The sequence below is a fragment of the Leptidea sinapis genome, chromosome 3 (genome assembly GCF_905404315.1).
Source record: "Leptidea sinapis chromosome 3, ilLepSina1.1, whole genome shotgun sequence".
Classification (NCBI taxonomy): Eukaryota; Metazoa; Arthropoda; class Insecta; order Lepidoptera; family Pieridae; genus Leptidea; species Leptidea sinapis.
The window spans coordinates 1,292,706-1,314,872 of NC_066267.1; the positions used below are offsets into that span (position 1 = coordinate 1,292,706).

Genomic DNA, 22,167 nt, shown 5'->3' on the forward strand with positions numbered 1-22,167 from the left:
AGTATAATCGCCTGAGAAAATCTTATAAAGCTGATCTTCCAGTTATTTCAATTACAAAAAAACGTTGGCTTAAAGTACGGGATTTAATTTGGGGAGTTGAAGAACATTTTGATCAAAGTGAACTACAGAGTATAACAAAAACAAAGCGATGTATTGATTTATTAAAATTTCACGGTATAGAAAATAGCGAAGGTGATTCTAGCTGTATCAATTCTATTTTTCAATGTATTTTTCATAGTAAAATAATTAAAGTACTATTAGAAAGTGATGGTAAGAATGCTTTACTCAGCACAGAAGTATGCAAATTATTCGATATTTATACGAATAATAAACCAACATTAAAATCTACATTGATAAAAGAGAAAATATGCAAGCAAATAGGTATTGATAATGAAACAAAACCTTTCGTAATACTGTCTGATTTACTTAGTAAAATTGATGATTTAAGTAAATTAGTGCAATTTGAATTATTATATACTGATCGTTGTGATTCCTGTAATTATATAAGTAAATATAGATGTATCAATAATGTTCTGTCTCTTGAAGTAGAGAATAATAAAAATTTTTGAATTGCAAGAATTAATTGATAAGTTATATGGACATTGGTTTATTACTTTAAAATTTTGTAATGCATGCCAAAAAGGAAAAGAAACTCATAGTAAAGTTACGATTAATGCTTGTAAACAAATGATGATAGTTACATTAAATATTTTCAGAACTAAACTGAATAAAAATATACAACATAAAGGTTTCATAAAATCTTTACCAACGTCCAAGATATATCTTTGTAATAACTCATACAATGTAGTAAGTGATATATTTTGTAAAGTCGATGACCAAGAATCCAATCATTATAGTGCAATTATAAAAAATAAATCCGGGTGGTTAGAAATAGATGATTTAAATGTTAAATCGATACGATGGCCAATAAATTCAAAAAATGCATACTAATATATACTATTTCTCGACAAGAAATAAATGGCGTTACATCGAAGCGTCTTTATAATAACATCGACCGATAAATAGATCTTCACATTTATATCTTTTTCTCATAATATAATCTATTGCAGCTAACTATGGGTCTATGTGTGATTTTCTAAATTATTAATCATGAAGATATAAGTTGATTGCAAAAAAAAATACAAAATTCATATCACATAAATCTAAATATCAAATTTTCATACGACAACATTACATCATATAGCAAATAATACCCGTACAAAAACAGTTTCACTGTAAAAAAATTGCGCCAAGTACACGTTCACAACTCGTGACTTACAAAAATACCAAGGAGAAAATTTCACTTAACAAAAAGATATAAAAAAAATTTCACTTTACAAAAAGATATAAAATCCGTACAAAAACAGTATCACTGTAGAAAATGCGGCAAGTACACGTTCACAACGTGTCAAGAGACTTACAAAATTACCAAAGAGAAATTTTCACTTAACAAAAAGATATAAAATCAAAAAAAGAAGACCAAGTAGCCGGTGTGATTTTTAATAATTGAAAAAATTTTTAGTAAATTTAACAATTAAAAACAATTTTTTCAGCGTACTGGGCGTACGTCATTGAGTACCCCAAATTTTTGAAAACTTGGGGTAAAGAAGAAAAAGGCCAAAGAACTGATGTGAAAAGCGATTTTAGGGACAACAATTCTTTCAGCTCCTCCTCACAAAGTCATTGACCCTACTGATCATTATTTTGATGCAACCATATGAATCTATAAGTTTTGAACAGCTCGATCAATCGGATCGAGATAATTGACGATCCAAAGAGTATCATTGCCATTAAATTTGGTTAAAATTTGAATAGATTCAGTTCGCTTAATTTTGAGAAATCTCAAAAATAGGATTTAAAAAAATGTTTTTTTTGGAATAATTTTTAAATAACTCCACTAGTCGATTGCAAAATCTCATCCGCTCTTAGACTTGAAATACTGCGTCTATTGCCGCCAGTCCCGTCAAAATCTATTGATTCGTTCGGGAGTTATCAAAAACGAAAAATTTCGAAAAAAGTGTTTTTTTTTTTACATAACTTCGACATTTCTTTTTGGATCGTTTTTGATGAAAAAAGAATAATTATTGAAGGATTATGATTAAAATTGAATTTTTCTTGACGAGATAGAAAACTTGATTTTCAGGCGCTATTAGAGCTATGCCTTCGCGCGATCGCGCTTCAAGCATGCAATAATGCTGTGAAGAGAAAAAGAATAGGAGTTAAGATAATTGCTAAACTACTGACTGTTGACATAAATGAATTATCTGAGGGATATTGTGACAATAATACAACACATCTGAAAAAATTTGGGGTACTCAATGACGCACGCCAATTACGTTTGAAAAGTTGTTCGTAATTGTTAAATTTAGCACAAAATTTTTTCAATTAAAATTCATAACGGCTTGGTCTGCCTTTTCTTTGATTTTACATCTTTTTGTAAAGTGATAATTTCTCCATGGTAATTTTGTAAATCAAAAGTTGTGAACGTGTACTTGGCGCAATTTATTACAGTGAAACTGTTTTTGTTCAGATTTCTATTCTGTCCTGTCTATCTCGATTGTTTTAAACGCGTCAATTTTCGAATTTGAATAGAATCTAATTCTTCATCTTAACGGCCACCCTAATAACAATGAGATCTTATATGCGGATAAGAACTCCTTGTTACAGAACACAGCCGTTGATGCGATACTAATTACAGTATAAAAATACATTTTGCAATTAGAGACACTCGCATTCATACAGACACACTCGTTTCATACAGATAGTGTACCGTGTAAAATTAATTACTCTTTGTAATACAGTCAAGCATCAAGCTGATGACTTATGCCACCAGTTTTCCTACAGAACAGAGCTGATATGACCCATCTATACAATACGCCAGTTTCAATTTCACCAGCGGGAGGCTCCTTTGTACAGGATGCAGGCTCGATTATGGGTACCACAACCGCGCATATTTCTGCTGTGAAGTAGTAATGTGTAAGCATTACTGTGTTTCGGTGTGAAGGGCGCTGTAGCTCGTGAAGTTACTGGGCAAATGAGACTTAACATCTTATGTCTCAAGGTGACGAGCGCAATTGTAATTCCTCTCAGAAAAGTTGGGGTTTTCAACAATCTTGAGCGGCACTGCATTGTATTGTAAAGGAAAAACTAAACCAAGAAACAGTTGTTACAGCTCCGACAGGCATCGCTGCTTTTAATATTGACGGTCTTACAGTACATAGAGTCTTCCAATTGCCTGTTGAACATGGTTTTACACCAAAGTATACACAATTATCAGATAGTGCTTTAAAAATGTTAAGAGATCAACTGAAAGATGTCACTTTAATTATCATTGATGAAATATCAATGATTTCTAATGTAACATTACTTTATATACATTTAAGGTTAATCAGTATTTTCAATGTCGATGAATGGTTTGGAGGACGATACATAGTTGTCTTTGGTGATTTACTTCAACTTCCCCCAGTGCACGAAGATCCTACGTACAAAATGTTATCATCTTCAGACATGGAAAAATTAGTTGGTTCTCTTAGTTGTAGTGATTTATGGAAAAATTTATTCGATTATGAAGAATTAGCCATAAATATGCGTGAAAAAACAGACAAATTTTATGCTAAGCTATTGTCTCGAATGCGTATAGGAGCGATTACTTCTGATGATATATAAATTACTAGAAAAAAGAAAAATAAATATTGATCGTTCATTATCATATCAGCATAGACTAAATGAAATTTGTAATAATATTAATAATTTACCGTCAGATGCAGTTTGCTTAGTACCGACTTGTAACCAATGTGACTTAATCAATTCCGTAATGCTACATAAAATTCAATCCGAGGAAATTATACTAAGTGCCAATGACCTTATAGATTGTCCTAAATTTTTACGGAAAAAAGCATCCACAGTTTTGAATTCGATCGAAGACGATGCAAGTCGTAGCGCTGGACTACCAAAAGTAATTAAATTAAAAATAGGCCCAAAAGAAATGCTAAGACGTAATATTGATGTCACCTTAGGTTTAGTAAATGGTGCAATTGGTACCGTGAAATCAGTTTCCAATTCTATGGAAGGTAATCAAATTCAATCAATCAATATCGACTTTGCATCAAGTAAAGAATATGCTATTGAGAGAATCAAAGTAAAATTTTTAATCTTAGATAAGGCTTTTGTTGTTAGCCAAGCTATGCTGTTACTATTCATAAAAGCCAAGGTTTGAGTTTGAAAAATGCTGTGATTGAAGCTGGTAATACTATTTTCAATGTTGGTCAATCTTACGTAGCATTCTCACGAGTAACAAAAGTTGAAAGGATTACTCAATTAAAAGGATTACTCAATTAAAGCTAACGCAGAAGCAATTTAAGAGTATAATCGCCTGAGAAAATCTTATAAAGCTGATCTTCCAGTTATTTCAATTACAAAAAAACGTTGGCTTAAAGTACGGGATTTAATTTGGGGAGTTGAAGAACATTTTGATCAAAGTGAACTACAGAGTATAACAAAAACAAAGCGATGTATTGATTTATTAAAATTTCACGGTATAGAAAATAGCGAAGGTGATTCTAGCTGTATCAATTCTATTTTTCAATGTATTTTTCATAGTAAAATAATTAAAGTACTATTAGAAAGTGATGGTAAGAATGCTTTACTCAGCACAGAAGTATGCAAATTATTCGATATTTATACGAATAATAAACCAACATTAAAATCTACATTGATAAAAGAGAAAATATGCAAGCAAATAGGTATTGATAATGAAACAAAACCTTTCGTAATACTGTCTGATTTACTTAGTAAAATTGATGATTTAAGTAAATTAGTGCAATTTGAATTATTATATACTGATCGTTGTGATTCCTGTAATTATATAAGTAAATATAGATGTATCAATAATGTTCTGTCTCTTGAAGTAGAGAATAATAAAAATTTTTGAATTGCAAGAATTAATTGATAAGTTATATGGACATTGGTTTATTACTTTAAAATTTTGTAATGCATGCCAAAAAGGAAAAGAAACTCATAGTAAAGTTACGATTAATGCTTGTAAACAAATGATGATAGTTACATTAAATATTTTCAGAACTAAACTGAATAAAAATATACAACATAAAGGTTTCATAAAATCTTTACCAACGTCCAAGATATATCTTTGTAATAACTCATACAATGTAGTAAGTGATATATTTTGTAAAGTCGATGACCAAGAATCCAATCATTATAGTGCAATTATAAAAAATAAATCCGGGTGGTTAGAAATAGATGATTTAAATGTTAAATCGATACGATGGCCAATAAATTCAAAAAATGCATACTAATATATACTATTTCTCGACAAGAAATAAATGGCGTTACATCGAAGCGTCTTTATAATAACATCGACCGATAAATAGATCTTCACATTTATATCTTTTTCTCATAATATAATCTATTGCAGCTAACTATGGGTCTATGTGTGATTTTCTAAATTATTAATCATGAAGATATAAGTTGATTGCAAAAAAAAAATACAAAATTCATATCACATAAATCTAAATATCAAATTTTCATACGACAACATTACATCATATAGCAAATAATACCCGTACAAAAACAGTTTCACTGTAAAAAAATTGCGCCAAGTACACGTTCACAACTCGTGACTTACAAAAATACCAAGGAGAAAATTTCACTTAACAAAAAGATATAAAAAAAATTTCACTTTACAAAAAGATATAAAATCCGTACAAAAACAGTATCACTGTAGAAAATGCGGCAAGTACACGTTCACAACGTGTCAAGAGACTTACAAAATTACCAAAGAGAAATTTTCACTTAACAAAAAGATATAAAATCAAAAAAAGAAGACCAAGTAGCCGGTATGATTTTTAATAATTGAAAAAATTTTTAGTAAATTTAACAATTAAAAACAATTTTTTCAGCGTACTGGGCGTACGTCATTGAGTACCCCAAATTTTTGAAAACTTGGGGTAAAGAAGAAAAAGGCCAAAGAACTGATGTGAAAAGCGATTTTAGGGACAACAATTCTTTCAGCTCCTCCTCACAAAGTCATTGACCCTACTGATCATTATTTTGATGCAACCATATGAATCTATAAGTTTTGAACAGCTCGATCAATCGGATCGAGATAATTGACGATCCAAAGAGTATCATTGCCATTAAATTTGGTTAAAATTTGAATAGATTCAGTTCGCTTAATTTTGAGAAATCTCAAAAATAGGATTTAAAAAAATGTTTTTTTTGGAATAATTTTTAAATAACTCCACTAGTCGATTGCAAAATCTCATCCGCTCTTAGACTTGAAATACTGCGTCTATTGCCGCCAGTCCCGTCAAAATCTATTGATTCGTTCGGGAGTTATCAAAAACGAAAAATTTCGAAAAAAGTGTTTTTTTTTTTACATAACTTCGACATTTCTTTTTGGATCGTTTTTGATGAAAAAAGAATAATTATTGAAGGATTATGATTAAAATTGAATTTTTCTTGACGAGATAGAAAACTTGATTTTCAGGCGCTATTAGAGCTATGCCTTCGCGCGATCGCGCTTCAAGCATGCAATAATGCTGTGAAGAGAAAAAGAATAGGAGTTAAGATAATTGCTAAACTACTGACTGTTGACATAAATGAATTATCTGAGGGATATTGTGACAATAATACAACACATCTGAAAAAATTTGGGGTACTCAATGACGCACGCCAATTACGTTTGAAAAGTTGTTCGTAATTGTTAAATTTAGCACAAAATTTTTTCAATTAAAATTCATAACGGCTTGGTCTGCCTTTTCTTTGATTTTACATCTTTTTGTAAAGTGATAATTTCTCCATGGTAATTTTGTAAATCAAAAGTTGTGAACGTGTACTTGGCGCAATTTATTACAGTGAAACTGTTTTTGTTCAGATTTCTATTCTGTCCTGTCTATCTCGATTGTTTTAAACGCGTCAATTTTCGAATTTGAATAGAATCTAATTCTTCATCTTAACGGCCACCCTAATAACAATGAGATCTTATATGCGGATAAGAACTCCTTGTTACAGAACACAGCCGTTGATGCGATACTAATTACAGTATAAAAATACATTTTGCAATTAGAGACACTCGCATTCATACAGACACACTCGTTTCATACAGATAGTGTACCGTGTAAAATTAATTACTCTTTGTAATACAGTCAAGCATCAAGCTGATGACTTATGCCACCAGTTTTCCTACAGAACAGAGCTGATATGACCCATCTATACAATACGCCAGTTTCAATTTCACCAGCGGGAGGCTCCTTTGTACAGGATGCAGGCTCGATTATGGGTACCACAACCGCGCATATTTCTGCTGTGAAGTAGTAATGTGTAAGCATTACTGTGTTTCGGTGTGAAGGGCGCTGTAGCTCGTGAAGTTACTGGGCAAATGAGACTTAACATCTTATGTCTCAAGGTGACGAGCGCAATTGTAATTCCTCTCAGAAAAGTTGGGTTTTTCAACAATCTTGAGCGGCACTGCATTGTATTAATGAGGGCGTATTAATTTTGGACTAAGAAAAAATATTTCTCACCCATAAAAATATAATTTAATACTTTGATATGTTCTTTAGTTAATTAAGTAACAGCGCGTTGTGATCCAGTCTAAACTGTTTCTAAATAAATTTACTACATTACTTTTACCAGTACTAACAAGGTATGCCTCAAGAAAAAACTTTGTTAAATAGGGGGAAATGGTCGTGGTTGTAATATTATTAATCAAAAAAGAAGATTTATTTAAGAAGGCGTGACTTTGCGTTAATCCATAATTATTCAAATGTTGAGTTTTCTTTAGTGTTATTCCGCCAATATTTGTCTTTAAACAATTTGACACGTATTTCGCCTCTTCACGAGGCATCCTCAGTACATGCTACTTGCCAAACTCTGGCACGAGACTGAATCCCATGATGACCAATGAAAGTCCCATGAAATGACGCGCTGTAATCGGTCTGCTGTTGTGACGTATTACCTCCGGAAGAACACGTTACAATAGTGAAGGGTCCAAATTTGATTCTTCATTCAATAATGTAAATATGTTATTTTTGTGTTTTATTATTTCTAATCGCTCCAACATATTCAAGCGAAATCTTTTTTCACATGTATGTAAAATATTAAAATTATTATTATACACGCTCACTCACTCGAAAATAACTAAGAACAAACAAATTTGATATTATTAAATTCAAATTAAAATATTTTTAGTCAAAATAGGATCTGACATCACTTAGTAAAAGTCAAAAAAAACCCATTCCAAAATGAATGCCTCAGGCCTGAGAAGAACGGGCGCAACAAACTCAGTGGGCTTTTTTTTTCATCATAAAATATATTTACAAGTAATATTGTACAATTAAATTTATTATTTAATATTTTATAACCTGAGGGCGGTCGCTCCATTACCAATCTGTGGTATCATTAATCGCCAGACTATAATATTAACTAGGTAGAGCATGCATCGCCGTGCGTACATTATTTATTGCTCAAGCAAATCGTAAAGAAAATTACGTAAATAAGGTTCTGGAAGCAAAACATAATTGACGGGTTTAAATAGTGGCGTGGCGTGATACAATTAAGTATAAATAGACCGTCGCTGGGCAAGGCTCGCACCTTAAATTAATCGATTACCTCCTCGGTGCGAACAATCAAGGGCTTCTAATACCTCCATTATACTAGATAAGAATACAGCCACGACCGCTTTCTTAATACAATATTGTTTTCTTTATTTATTTGTAATTGTAGCTAGTGAAATTACTGGGCAAATGAGACTTAACATCTTAACGTTATTGTCCCAAGGTTACGAGCGCAATTATAGTGCCAATCAGAATTTTTGGGTATTTCAAGAATCCTGAACGGACTGCATTGTAATGGGCAGGTCGTATCAATTACCATCAGCTGAATGTCCTGCTCGTCTCGTCCCTTATATTCATAAAAAACAAAATATATCAGCTTCTGTCTCAACTTTGTTCGCATTTGAACTGGTATACATACGCCGAATGAAATCCAGATTAAGTTCTCCCGCTCTTCTCTCTCGTTTTCATTATCATGCTACAAATAAACTTTTTCATTCTCTTACGTTCTATAGCTCTCTTTCGCCGTCTATCAAATCAAAGTCTCTTTATTCATCTACGTCAAGGGAAAGGCACTTTTGATCGTATTTTTTTTTACCATTCATAACCAGTTCGGCAAAGGTTGAGCATTTCAAGTTGGTTGTTCCTGTGAAGAAGTGGCAGGAAACTCATTGCAACTCTTTTAACACATTAAGTGCGTAACGAGGCCTAAATCATCCATCATGTAACTTCGCTGTGGTGTGGCAACGAAAAACGTGAACTGCTCTGTAGTGCGACAGGCATAACTTCGTTTTGCTCCAGTGTAGGAAAGAGATAAATATATATTTGAGATGTGTTAGTGGTCCCGGACTCGGTGGTACACCTACCTTGGTACCGAATGTCTTAGGCCTCGTGCCGCATTGAATTATCTAATATAATTTTAATGCAGTGCGGAACGCGGCTAAAAACATCCCATACCCCTCCTGACCTCGTACAGCACCCTACGCGAACTTTCCGCGACCAGTGTTGTGCGTCGCGTCGATAAGAGAGCACGTCCATTTACCAGTGGGAGGCTCCTATGCACCGGATGCCGGCTAGATTATGGGGACCACAACGGCGCTAATTGCTGCCGTGAAGCAGTGATATGTTAGCATTACTGTGGTTCGGTCTGAAAGGCGCCGCAGCTAGTGAAACTTCTGGGCAACTGAGACTTAACATCTTAACGTTATTGTCTCAAGGTTACGAGCGCAATTGTAGTGCCAATCAGAATTTTTGGGTATTTCAAGAATCCTGAACGGACTGCATTGTAAGGGGCAGGTCGTATCAATTGCCATCATATTATCATTACATATCATATTATTTTCTATAAAAATATGTATTAATGTATTGCAGCATACAGTAGAAATAGGTCCCGTTCGCAAAATATGAACAGAAATTCAAATAGGCGGGACCCCGCCTACTCAAAAGCTTAAAAAGTATATCAATAGAATTCATAATATTTTTCAATATAGGATGATTTCTATTCTACTTGTTTCCTTCTCTTTTTTTATATGAGAGGGGGCAAACGGGCAAGAGGCTCACGGATGGGGAGAGGTGAGTGAACCGCCCATGGACATCCGCAACATCAGGTGTCATGAGATGCTTTGCCGGCCTCCTTTAAGTATGCTATTTTCCTTAAGGTCCCTAAGTCGTATCGTTTCGGGAAAAACGCAGCCGGTAATTGATTCTACAAAGTGGCTGTGCGAGGCAAGAAATTTCTTTCCAAATCTTCATATTTTTAATTAACAATTATAATAATATCACATAAATTGTGATTATTTTTGTACTAGCGTTTAAAAAGCCCGTTATTTTAATCCCCCTTTATATGATACTCGAAGGTAGAGGGAGAAGTTTTTTAAATCTTTTTGCTGTTTATGGCGCCTTGAAACGCAATTTTAATTATTTGTATAAAATTATGTATCCTATGATAGGTTTGTGTTTAACCCTCAAAACGAATCTAGTGACTAATTTTTTTATCGAAATCAGTCAAGTCGTTGAGGAGTTATGAGTGGCTTTTAGTAGATATCTTTAATAAACTGTTAAATAAAACACGTCGATATTATTTTTCCCATCACTAATGTCAGCGAAAATTTGCAATATTTCATTGTATTACGGGGTGCATATGACCCCATATTTTTTTTGTCTATAAATAATTTTACTAATAATAGGGTGCCATACCCTTCAAATTCGAAAAACAATATATACGTGCTCTTGACTATTCAAGACAGAAAAACGCGTCGCTGTAGTACCTATCTAGCTGGTATCTATTATATTTCAGTAAGGTGTCAATATGACTGAACAAACAATCATTTCGATTAGCAATAAAGTGCGTTGACACCTCAGTCATTTTACCAGGGGTGGCCAACCATAAAGTGCGTTGACACCTCAGTCATTTTACCAGGGGTGGCCAACCATAAAGCGACAGTCGACAATACACTCAATTACGCTTGAGTAGATTTGTGCGTTATCTTTATATTATTGTTTGAGAATCGGCTAAAATGAAACAAACACTATATAATACAAGAAGCTTGCAAGAAGATTCTTGATTCAAAAATTCTGAGCGGCACTACAATTGCGCTCGTCCCCTAGAGACCTAAGATGTTCAGTCTTATTTGCCCAGTAATTTCACTAGCTACGGCGCCCTTCAGACCGAACCACAATAATGCTTACACATTACTGCTTCGCGGCAGGAAAAGGCGCCGTTGTGGTACCCATAATCTAGCCGGCATCCCATGCAAAGGAGCCTCCCACTGGTATACTTCAGTGAACACATTGAAATCGAAAGTTAGAGCGCACTTACACAGACGGAACTTCTGTAAACCTTTATAAATATAAACAAATAAATTTTGGTCTCTTTTACATAAGTAAAACCTGTATTGTTTCATTGAATCGGCATACGATATTATTATGTTGTATTGATAAATTAAATGAGATAAAAGTTATTTATTTGTATGAATGATGGTTACATAGTTCAAAAAAATCCTGGCTTCACTTATGCGCCTATAAATCAGAATATAAATGTTAAATTGTCAATTATTATGCTTTTTTGAAGTTACCCATGTCATACGTCTAAACAAATAGAAAGTAAAATATTTGATTGTACAAACTATACCTATAAAAAAATAAAAGTATAGGTATGTAGATATCTTTAGAGCTTGACTCTAATTTTCACTATCAGATCAGACAAGGACTGGCCGCCATATTTGTGACGTCATGGTGACGAAAAATCCGACATACACTTGAAAATCACCAAATAAAAGTACCTCTTGCAAGATGAACCCCATTGACTTAGTATCGTGTCGCAGAGGAGAAGTGGGAGGGAGGGAGATGTCCTCTCTCCCCTGGCACCACCCCCATAAAAATTTTTGTAACGTACAATTCTCTTGAAAATCAAATTAATGTAACCTAAATAGTGGGAGGCTCCTTTGCACAGGAAGCCGGCTGGATTATGGGTACCACAATGGTGCCTATTTCTGCTGTGAAGCCGTTATGTGTAAGCATTACTGTGTTTCGGTCTGAAGGGCACCGTAGCTATTGAAATTACTGGGCAAATGAGACTTAACATCTTATGTCCCAAGGTTACGAGCGCAATTGTAGTGCCGCTAAGAATTTTTGGGTTTTTCAAGAATCTTGAGCGGCACTGCATTGTAATGGGTAGGGCGTATCAATTACAATCAGCTGAACGTCCTGCTCGTCTCGTCCCTTGTTTTTATAAAAATAAAAAATAAAAAAACATAAAAGATGCTTAAAAGGCCAAGTAGAAGCCCAACTTCGCAGGCTTCATATTAAAACTCCGAGTCGCGGTATGACTCATGTGTGGTAGGTTCCTATTAGTAATAATCATTGATATTTGCAGGTATTCACCATCCACGAGGACTACGCAATGGACCACCGTCCTTCTAAAGTGTACTTCGTGGATTCCAACTACAATGGAAGTCTGTACCAGATAAACTTCTGGGTTCACGCTGTGCTCATCAAGCTGCTTCCGTGTGTCATACTGACCGTCATCAGTGCGTGGCTAATACGAGTTTTATATCACGCAAATATGAGAAAGAAAGCACTCAAAGGTAAGTGAATTGAGTGAGAAACTAATGTCAATAGTGGCTGACTGGTTAGGACTTGTCAATCAAAATCTGTTACAGTAACATCTTCTTGCTGTATCTCCGTTAGAGATGTTCTTCTCTCTCGCACGCTGTGTTTGTCTAAACGTCTGTATTTTAAGTCTATGGTTTTTATACCTTTCTATATTTTAATGAAAATTATTGACAACAAGAATTGAAATACTGTCAAGAACTTAGAATGTATTGATTTGAATTTGGAATGTGAATATTAATTAGAAAAAAATTCCAATCAGAAACCAAACTACTCTTATTCAACGAAAAACGGAGTTTCGATCGAAGTTTCGGGGGTTCCATTCGTTCCGTAGTTTCGAATGTCATTGTTTGACATTTTGAATTTCCAAACCTACTCTAACTCATTTACGTTGCGTTGGCTGTAGCGTGAACAAAGCTTAAACAAAAGTGCAGAATGCATTCCCCCTTCGTTCATAATTGTCCACTCAAATTTTGATTTTACAAAGCTTTATAAAAATGAGTGTGTACTTTTAGTAGTGAGAATTTAAGTGCTAAATAAACCTAAACGAATATTTTTTTTAATTTATTGGTACACAACAAATACATGAACAATAAGATTACCAGCTGCTTAATACAAGATGCAACTACATAGGTGTGTACACAGCATGATTAGTAGACAAAGATAGATATTTTATTTACAATAATAATTAATGATCTTAAAACAAGCTCTAGTTATATTACATTATACAAAAAGAAAGATTAACATATTATATGAAAACAAATAAACATGAATAAAAATTGTGAAGACAAATTAAGTAATTTTGTATTATTACATCTGATTGATTGACACTTGGGGATATTATTCATCGATATTGTGGGCGCTTATTATATCGTATGTGACCGCTGTTACCCTTTGTAGATCCCGTAAATTCCACTGGAAAACCGTGTGTTGATAAATCTACCTTTTATAATTAAATACATACACAAAATCTCACGTTTGAAATTATTATTTCATCATCAGCCGAAAGACGACCATTGCTGGACGATCGGCCCTGCGCAGCCCTCATCCAACGTATTCCGGCAATCTTAACCAGATCGTCTGTCCATCTTGTGGGGAGACCAACACTGCGTCTTCCGGCACGTGGGCGCCATTCGAGGACTCTTCTGCCCCACCAGCCATTATTATTTACATTAGATTTAATACAAGCATTGTTCTCACAGAAAGCCAAACAGATATATAATATATTATGCTCCATAATGGAGAATATAGAGCTCCATCCTCCCTCAAGCTAATTGTAATTAGGATTGATAACCACCAGTACATTTAACATGGAAAAGATGCGCGGTATTGGCGACTTATTTCGCTTCAGGACAAGCTCAGTCTAAAAATATTTTGTATACAAGCTTTACCCGCGACTTTGATCGCATTGAATTACTTTAGGCGATTTTTATTATCTTTTAGGATACTTTTCAAACTGCTCTTTCCGCTGCTGGCAGTGCTCTTCTATGGTACACCGCATGTCCCTTGTCATTGTGGACAGTCTGTCAGTAAAGCTGACAGTGTCCTCTTCTTTTTGGTATGTGTAGTTGTGGGTTTTAATTTGGAGATATTTGGATCCCAGATGTTAGATAATTTAAGACCATCTTCTCTATTGAAATTTGGGTGTTTTTTTTTAATTTCAATGGCTTCACGTACCAGTCTTGAGAGATATCTATTCTCTTTTACCAATTTCCGAGGCTATAAATGCGCTAAACTTCATAATGAGAACTATGACAAATACTATCTTTGACTCATTTCATCTGCAGTCCCCCTGAAAACGAGATCTGGTAAGTTCTTGAAACGTCGGGTTAACTAAAATAAAAAAATGTAACTTTTACGCAAAAATCTAATGTAAAAACAGTTACAATTACACGCGTTTTAATCCTTTAAAAGTGTTCTATTTAAAAGTGTAACACTCGCGTTAATCAAAGAAAATACAATCAGAAGTTTGAGTAACTTCCTTGAGGAGTTGGGATGGCAAGATCAAGATTAGCAGCCCAACCCTACCATTGCAAAAAAAAAATGCACAGGAGAAGTCAAGTTGCGGAAAGTAGCCGTAAATACCTATACCTATCTGTAAAATTTATTTTCAGGATACAACGCTTGCCCTGTGACTGTTACTGACACTGGCAATGGAAACGTATTCACGAGAAGATCAACGAAGCGGTCCAAAGCTGAAAGACGGACAGACAGAACCACAAGGATGCTTGTTGCTGTGCTGTTGTTATTCTTGTTGACAGAATTCCCACAAGGTATTTTAGGTAAGGCCCGGCTTCGAAATCACTCACTTGTTCTTCAGTGTAACAAGAGTAATTTATACTTAATTGAATAGAAAATAATTGAATAATCATTTATTCACTTAGTTCAAAGAATACTAATGAATGTTAAAGGTTTTGCCACCATGTTAGAAAAGTTAGCTTTATTGAGAAGAAGTGGCAAGAAACTCATTGCCAATCTTTTACATCTGTGTTTAAATATTTACTCAGGTTGTGGCTTATATCTACAGGATCTATTTTACAGTTGATAACCTCTCAACCCCATTATTTGCATATCAGGAAATTGACTTGAGATGTCGCTCTTTCAAATCTAAGCAATTTGTTATTTTTTATTTCTTGCTCAGTGAGAACGAGCCCCTCATCGTTCATATCTTTTGTTTACAGATTTCATTTGTCATCTCCTTCTCATTCATTTGTTATCTACCCTCAGTTTAACTTACGGATACATTGCTGTCACCGTTTAATGACAAGATCTTATCTATCCATAGTTATGTCTAATATAGTTATAGTCTAATGCTATTTGTCAACAGGTTATTGAAATGTAAGTAAGCGTAAAAGGATAGATTTGTCTATGTCTAGTAAGTTAAACTAAGGATAGATATCTTATTGAAAACGGCCGTAAGCCAATGTCAGGTTAAGGTTGGCCATGAAGTAATGAGTATTATGTAGTTTACTAGACTTAGAAGTTCAGATACACTGCAGATGACAAAATTCAGTACCTACTTGATAAAATGATCATTTTAATCTGCTATTAATCTGAATGAAAAACAGCCTTATTGACACTTTGTCTTAAAAATTTAGGAATTAGCGTCAAATTACGTCCTATGAGCGACTTCTATCTCATTATCAACTATTTATGTTCCTCCTGTGATTTTTTATAAGTTTGAATCCTTCTATTCCTTTATTAAATGGAATACATCCAGGGGCGTGCATTAGTTTTCTAGCAAGGTAGGCACTGTGGATCTAACTAGTCGTAGTTGAGCTTTGGAATAAGATTGCTTATTGTAGGTATTTGATATCTAGAGTAAGGAAAAATTTTATGAGTGTTCAATAGAAGTTTGGTAATATTTTATTATGGAACCGAATTAAACTAAATAATATATTTATTTAGGTTTATAACGAGGTTGGCACTGCCTAAATGTCTATATGATATGAATGACACCCCTGAATACATCATGGGGAATCCTCGCTTATTATTTGTACATATATTTTTTATTTTTTCTAGGTTTAATGAGCGGAATGCTTGGCCGGTGCTTCTTCAAGCAGTGCTACAATCTCTTCGGTGAGCTGATGGATGCGTTGGCACTACTGAACGGTGCTATCAACTTCGTCCTGTACTGTTCCATGTCGAAGCAGTTCCGGACAACCTTCAGACAGATCTTACGTGCTAAATGTGCTTCAGCCCCACGTGCTACCTCACAAACAGAACTACAAACTACATATGTGTAGAATTAAATCTTTAATTATTACTTGTTTGTACTTTTTTTTATTATGATACATTTATTGGTATTTGAATATTTGAACATATCATTAGCACGATGACACTAGCAAAGAATCAAAGAATAAATGGTTTTAAAATTCTCAAAAACGACCCCGTTTTAATTTATTTTTTGTGATTCAAAAGATACATTATGGTATAGAATAAAGCAATCCGAATTTTTTTTTAAAACTAGAAGACACATGACCCAACTAAATAAATTTCCAAATTCTAACATAACACTGCACGACACAAACTTACGTACGTAAATGAGTTAAAATCATGGTCAGAGATTCCGTTATAAACATAGGTACATATGTAGTTAAGTGTATATATAGTGAGCGCTCCAATGGCGACATTAAATGAACGCACGGGTAGAACAATTTAACTGTAATCATTAAGCTAATGCTCCGTAAAGCTGTGACATGAATCTCTACATTACCATTACCACCTGATTCCTGCCGCCGAATTCCACCTTCGCACGACACGCCACAAGGTAGGATATTATCCCCACCATCTGGATTTGTGGCGGTCCTCCACAGTGCGGTTTTCAAGAAGCTTTCTTCCACGTGCTACAAAGCTGTGGAATGAGCTTCCTTCTGCGGTGTTTCCGGGACGTAACGACATGGTTGCCTTCCAAAAGCGCGTACACTTTCCTTGAAGGCTGGCAACGCTCCTGTGACTCCTCTGGTGTTGCAAGGGAATGTGGGCGGCGGTGATCACTTAACATCAGGTACGCTCGTTTGTCCTCATTTTCCATAAAAAAAAAACAACCTAACATTTCCTCACCAATGAGTGTCACTACCACTTCTATTACTTCACTCTCTGATAAGTCATTGTTTCTTAATCAGTCTCTCATTGCTTACGTATATGTTTTCATTTTTCTCCTGTCATACCCAACATTAGCTTTAGGGTAGGAATCAATACGCCTCTATGAACAGCCAGACGCGCCTTGTAATAAAATCTGGGAGCGCTAAAACGCGTGCTTGTCCCCGTAACTTAATTGTTTACCTGGTATCACTTTCCATTTAATATCACCTCCACATTTTTAGTTTATAGTAAAACTTCCCATATAAACAGACTCTTTCACTGTACCATTGTCTCATAATTTTCACCCTTGCAGCTAACTATGTTTACTAACTTTATTACTAATAGTTTTTAGGTTTCTATTATTCCAAAAACTACCCGTTAAATTTTCAAACATCACTCAATCACGGCATACTACACGTTTAGTATCAGGATGGGAAATTGTGTCTATAATGCGTCGATTGCTTCCTACACATGCTTGCAACAGGATTCCAGTTTCCATAAAATTGGTATCCGGTCTGAGTTAAAATACCTGTTTGATAACCATTTTTCATTTTTGGTTGTGAAGCTTCATCCAGTGATTTTTACTGCTGCTGACAGAGATAACGAGGATAAATCAATATTTGGTTTATTTAAGGACTCACTGATAACTTCAGTCACCCATGGTTCAAATCCTGCTCGAAGGACCATTATTTTAGAATTTGCGTTATTGTATAGTTGAAAGGACTTGAATTTTAGAAAACAGTTTTATTAGTTGCCATTTCAGTCTCTCTTAGTCATTAATGCTGTATACCTATCGTTTCGTAAATAACGATTGTAATATGTTTAAAAATTGGTGAAGCTTTAAATCCTTGACTCATAAAAGTTATCCCATTACAGACATATTATATATATATCTCGGAGATTTATTTGGATTTAAAATCGGGCGTCACGGTGTTGGTATCCTTCATGTTGTTTTAAGTCGATCAGTGCGCACAACCGGCGCGGGCGCTAGCTTGAAGACAAATGCGACTTCTAAATGAGCGCTCTACTGATGGACAATAATAACTAACTTCAATCACGTCACCGACATTGACGTACACAGTGACAACTTCATACACACTTTGAAAGATGACGTTCGCCATCAGTTCAGCCCAATACACAGAGTAGAATATAATCATAAAGGGCATATTACTTTTATATTCTAATTCTCCGACATATACTTGTATGAGAATTTCTTATCTTATTATCTTTGCAATATAAGGGTCACCATTATTTAAAAGACGAACAAAAAGAATATTACCCATAAAAAACAACACATTTTTCCTCAAAAGAAAAATAATTGTAGAAAACTTTTTGTGCTGATAAATGTTTTAATACGTATTATGATACTTTGAATGTTGTTATGTAAGATTCTTATGAAGCACAGCACACCCATGGGATTTTAATATGAATATATGAATGCAAAAATAATTCATGGTTTTATTAAGTCATAATTAACATTTGAATATTTACTTGCACGTTTAACAAATAGATATGATATGATTCGTTTTTATTTGAAACCCGCTTCAACTAACTAGGTCATCAAATAGAAATGAGTTGTTGAATAATTAACATGTTATTAATTACTTTCTGTCGTACCAAACAAAATACGCCATTTTCACATTTTGTGTCATTAATTAATTATAAAAATAAGGCTTGATATACCCTTTAAATAGAACATTTCGTAGGACAGTTTAAAATCTCTCAAGAACATTCTCGAAGTATACAGGATCTTGTTAGTATTCTATATTATATAAATAATATTATGTTTCGATAAAATAATAAATAAATCAAAATTTTATCGTTCGACTGCCATTTTTTTTGTAAGTATAAAATTGAAATATTGTTTGATTAGAGACAATGTTTTTGTGAATGCGGCTTTAAATCTACATATTTCAAGGTGTTTCAAGGTTGGTTGCCGAGAAATAAAAGGTAGTTGAAATCTCAACAAAATAAAGATACATTTTGAACTGCATCGATCTATAACTTGTATAGTTGTATTAAATAAATATAAGTACTGCTTAAATGCTAATGTAAATATGAAAATAAATTCAAATAATTGTCGTCTAAGTATAGATAATAAAGATATTGCATTGGATACTTTAATTTTAAATATTTCTTAAATTTGTATGGGTATCTTATAGTCCAAAAGACCGCAACCATCTGAAATGACATTGAACGCCGTAGTTTCTAATACTATCTTCTTCTTTATATATAAAAATGAATTGCTGTTCGTTAGTCTCGCTAAAACTCAAGAACCGATTTGGCAAATTTTTGTCTTGAATTATTTATGAAAGTCCAGAGAAGGTTTAAAAGGTGAATAAATAGGAAAATGCTCGGAATTAACAACAAATTTGTTTTTTCTTTGATGTGTCCATACATAATTTCTATGAGAGAATTAACTGACGCACGGTTTGACACTTCTTCTGTGAAACAATTTCATTACGACAGCAGACAAATTCATAAAAAAACATTATTTTATTTATGAGAACAGCGTCTGTCGGGTCAGCTAGTTTTAATAAAATACTAGCGGACCCGATAGACGTTTTTCTGTTTAAAAAAAACTCTCGCTAATGGAATTTCGTAAAATCCGTTCTTAGCTGACCTCTACTCGACGAAAGGAATATTCCTACCAAATTTCAAGTCTCTACGCTGTATGGTTCCAGAGATATCGTGATGAGTGACTATATACGTGGAAATCTCTTATATATATATAGATTGACCATGGGAAATGGATTTTCTAGATTCAGACCACAAACTATCAAGAATTGGCCTTGAGATTTGTTAATGGTCATGGCGAATGCAAGACGGATCGGAAATTAAAGATTTGCGGGCTAACTCGACATGCACAATGATCATGAAGTAGTTGCTGCAGATCATGAAGAATTGCTATTATCATTGCTGCATTGATCTCTTCATGTCGTTGTTCCTCCATGGTGCCCATGAAATATAATTTTTAAAATTAATGGTGTGCATCTTCGAGAGATTGCAATGATCCAATTCGATGGTGAATCTGTACTTGTATCTACAAAATCAAAAGCAAAGTCCGTATTACTGATTTGTAAACACTTATTTTTAGAATTAGCATACATAATACATAGGAATAAGTAAAGTAGGTATGTTATTCTTCTACTTTATCGTGTGTGTAAGAATATAAATAAATTAATACCCTGAATGTCGGATTAAATCGTCGTTCTTAGACAATGTCTGCCCCAAATGGGGACATTTGGAAACAAACATTGTATTTTTGAGTGTTTGCTAGAAAATGTCGTGATTCGGTAGTTTCTCACTAAGGCAGCACAATCCTGGCGTTTCTCCGGAAAATACTTGCAAACAACGTCCATCGACCCAATGTGAACGCTAGTATGCAAGCGGTAATCAGTACTGCAATTGTATTGAAACACTGCTCGATTCAAATCAGTACTTCATAAATTTCTCCTTGTGCGTCGAAAATTATCTAGTTGTTGATCTCTGAGGTTTACTGGCTGCCTCGCTTTGCTCTTGTGATTCAGAAACACAACGTCGAGCCCATACTAACGCGGTGCTTTTTACCTGCAATTTCTTGTTCTTGGTCAGTCCAATCCGCAATGTTTCGAATCCTAGTTGCATTACGTCTATGTCGGTAAAGATGGCACAATAAGCTAATAGGAACTCGAAACAAACACACCCACCCAATGACATTCTATAAATCTTATATAAAGAATGTTATATTACGTCATTGCACCCACCAGTCAACTTGAATAACATGACGTGCACTGTCAGTTGTATTTTATTACTCATGTAGCGTGAAACTAACAAAAAACTTCATTGAATTCTTTCTATTCTCGAGATGTCATGAAAATGTCAATCCATACAAAATGTATGAGAAAAGAAAAGTTTTAATAATAATATTTTTTTGTAATTTTTTCGATATTTTATTACTTGTTATCCTATTCCGGACTAAGAGTAACCCAAAAAATCAAACAACAGAAAAAATGGTCTAGCCGTTCTTGAGTTATAAATGGTGTAACTAACACGACTTTTATATATATATAGATATAAAAGCTGAGCTTGTACTTAATAGGTGTAACTTTTTACTTTAACTTTGTTTACCTTCAAAGTAGACTTCACAGTCGGGGATGATAAATGAATACCTGTAATAGGAATAATACTCAGGAAAAAGTTCATATTTTATAAAATATCTAGCTGACCCAGCATACGTTGTATTGCCATATAAAGTAATTAAAAATAATTTACAATTATTGTATTCGTTTGCCATCTTGCAACCCGATACCGGATTTGTGGATGGAACAGAATAATATAAAAATCGCGATACACAAAATAGTTGTAGATCGTAGAAGAGCGAAAATTTGAAGTTGTATGTATTTTGCAATTCTGAATCATAATAAAATAAAATTTTAAAAAATTGGCAAAAAAATTAATAAATTATGGTGGGTCACCCTTATCATTTAGGGGTATGGAAAATAGATGTTGTCCGATTCTCCTACGTACTCGATAAGCCCACAAAATTTTTATAAATTGGTTCAGCCGTTTCGGAGGAGTTTGGTAACCAACATCGGGACCCGAGCATTTTATATATTAGATAAAGGTCTGATCGTAGCAGACTCTCGGACTATATAGCTTTATAGAATCGCGTTAGTTAAAGATAACATGGATTTTCATAAGGAAGAGGAAAAGAGACGACCGTATGGGCCGGAAGGTAAGTGACCACCTGCCCCCACTTGCACTTTCTTGCAATATGAAAGGAATCATTGGAGTGTTGCTCCTGTTTATTTTTTATATAATATTATATTCTAAAATTTTTGACTAATGTGCCAAATTAATCTATGTATATAAGAATGAATTGCTGTTCGTTAGTCTCGCTAAAACTCGAGATCGGCTGGAC

General features: G+C 34.1%; 1 protein-coding gene across 1 annotated transcript in view; it reads left to right on the forward strand.

Moving 5' to 3' along the window:
- Positions 1-16,446, forward strand: part of LOC126979478 (G-protein coupled receptor dmsr-1-like) — a 416,322-nt gene extending 399,876 nt beyond the window's left edge. Inside the window, exons 2-4 of the mRNA XM_050828803.1 lie at positions 12,445-12,655; positions 14,795-14,962; positions 16,203-16,446. Coding sequence (XP_050684760.1) covers positions 12,472-12,655; positions 14,795-14,962; positions 16,203-16,426 — 576 coding nt within the window. The 5' untranslated portion in view covers positions 12,445-12,471 and the 3' untranslated portion in view covers positions 16,427-16,446. The remainder of the gene's footprint in view (positions 1-12,444; positions 12,656-14,794; positions 14,963-16,202) is intronic.
- The last annotated feature ends 5,721 nt before the right edge of the window (positions 16,447-22,167 follow it).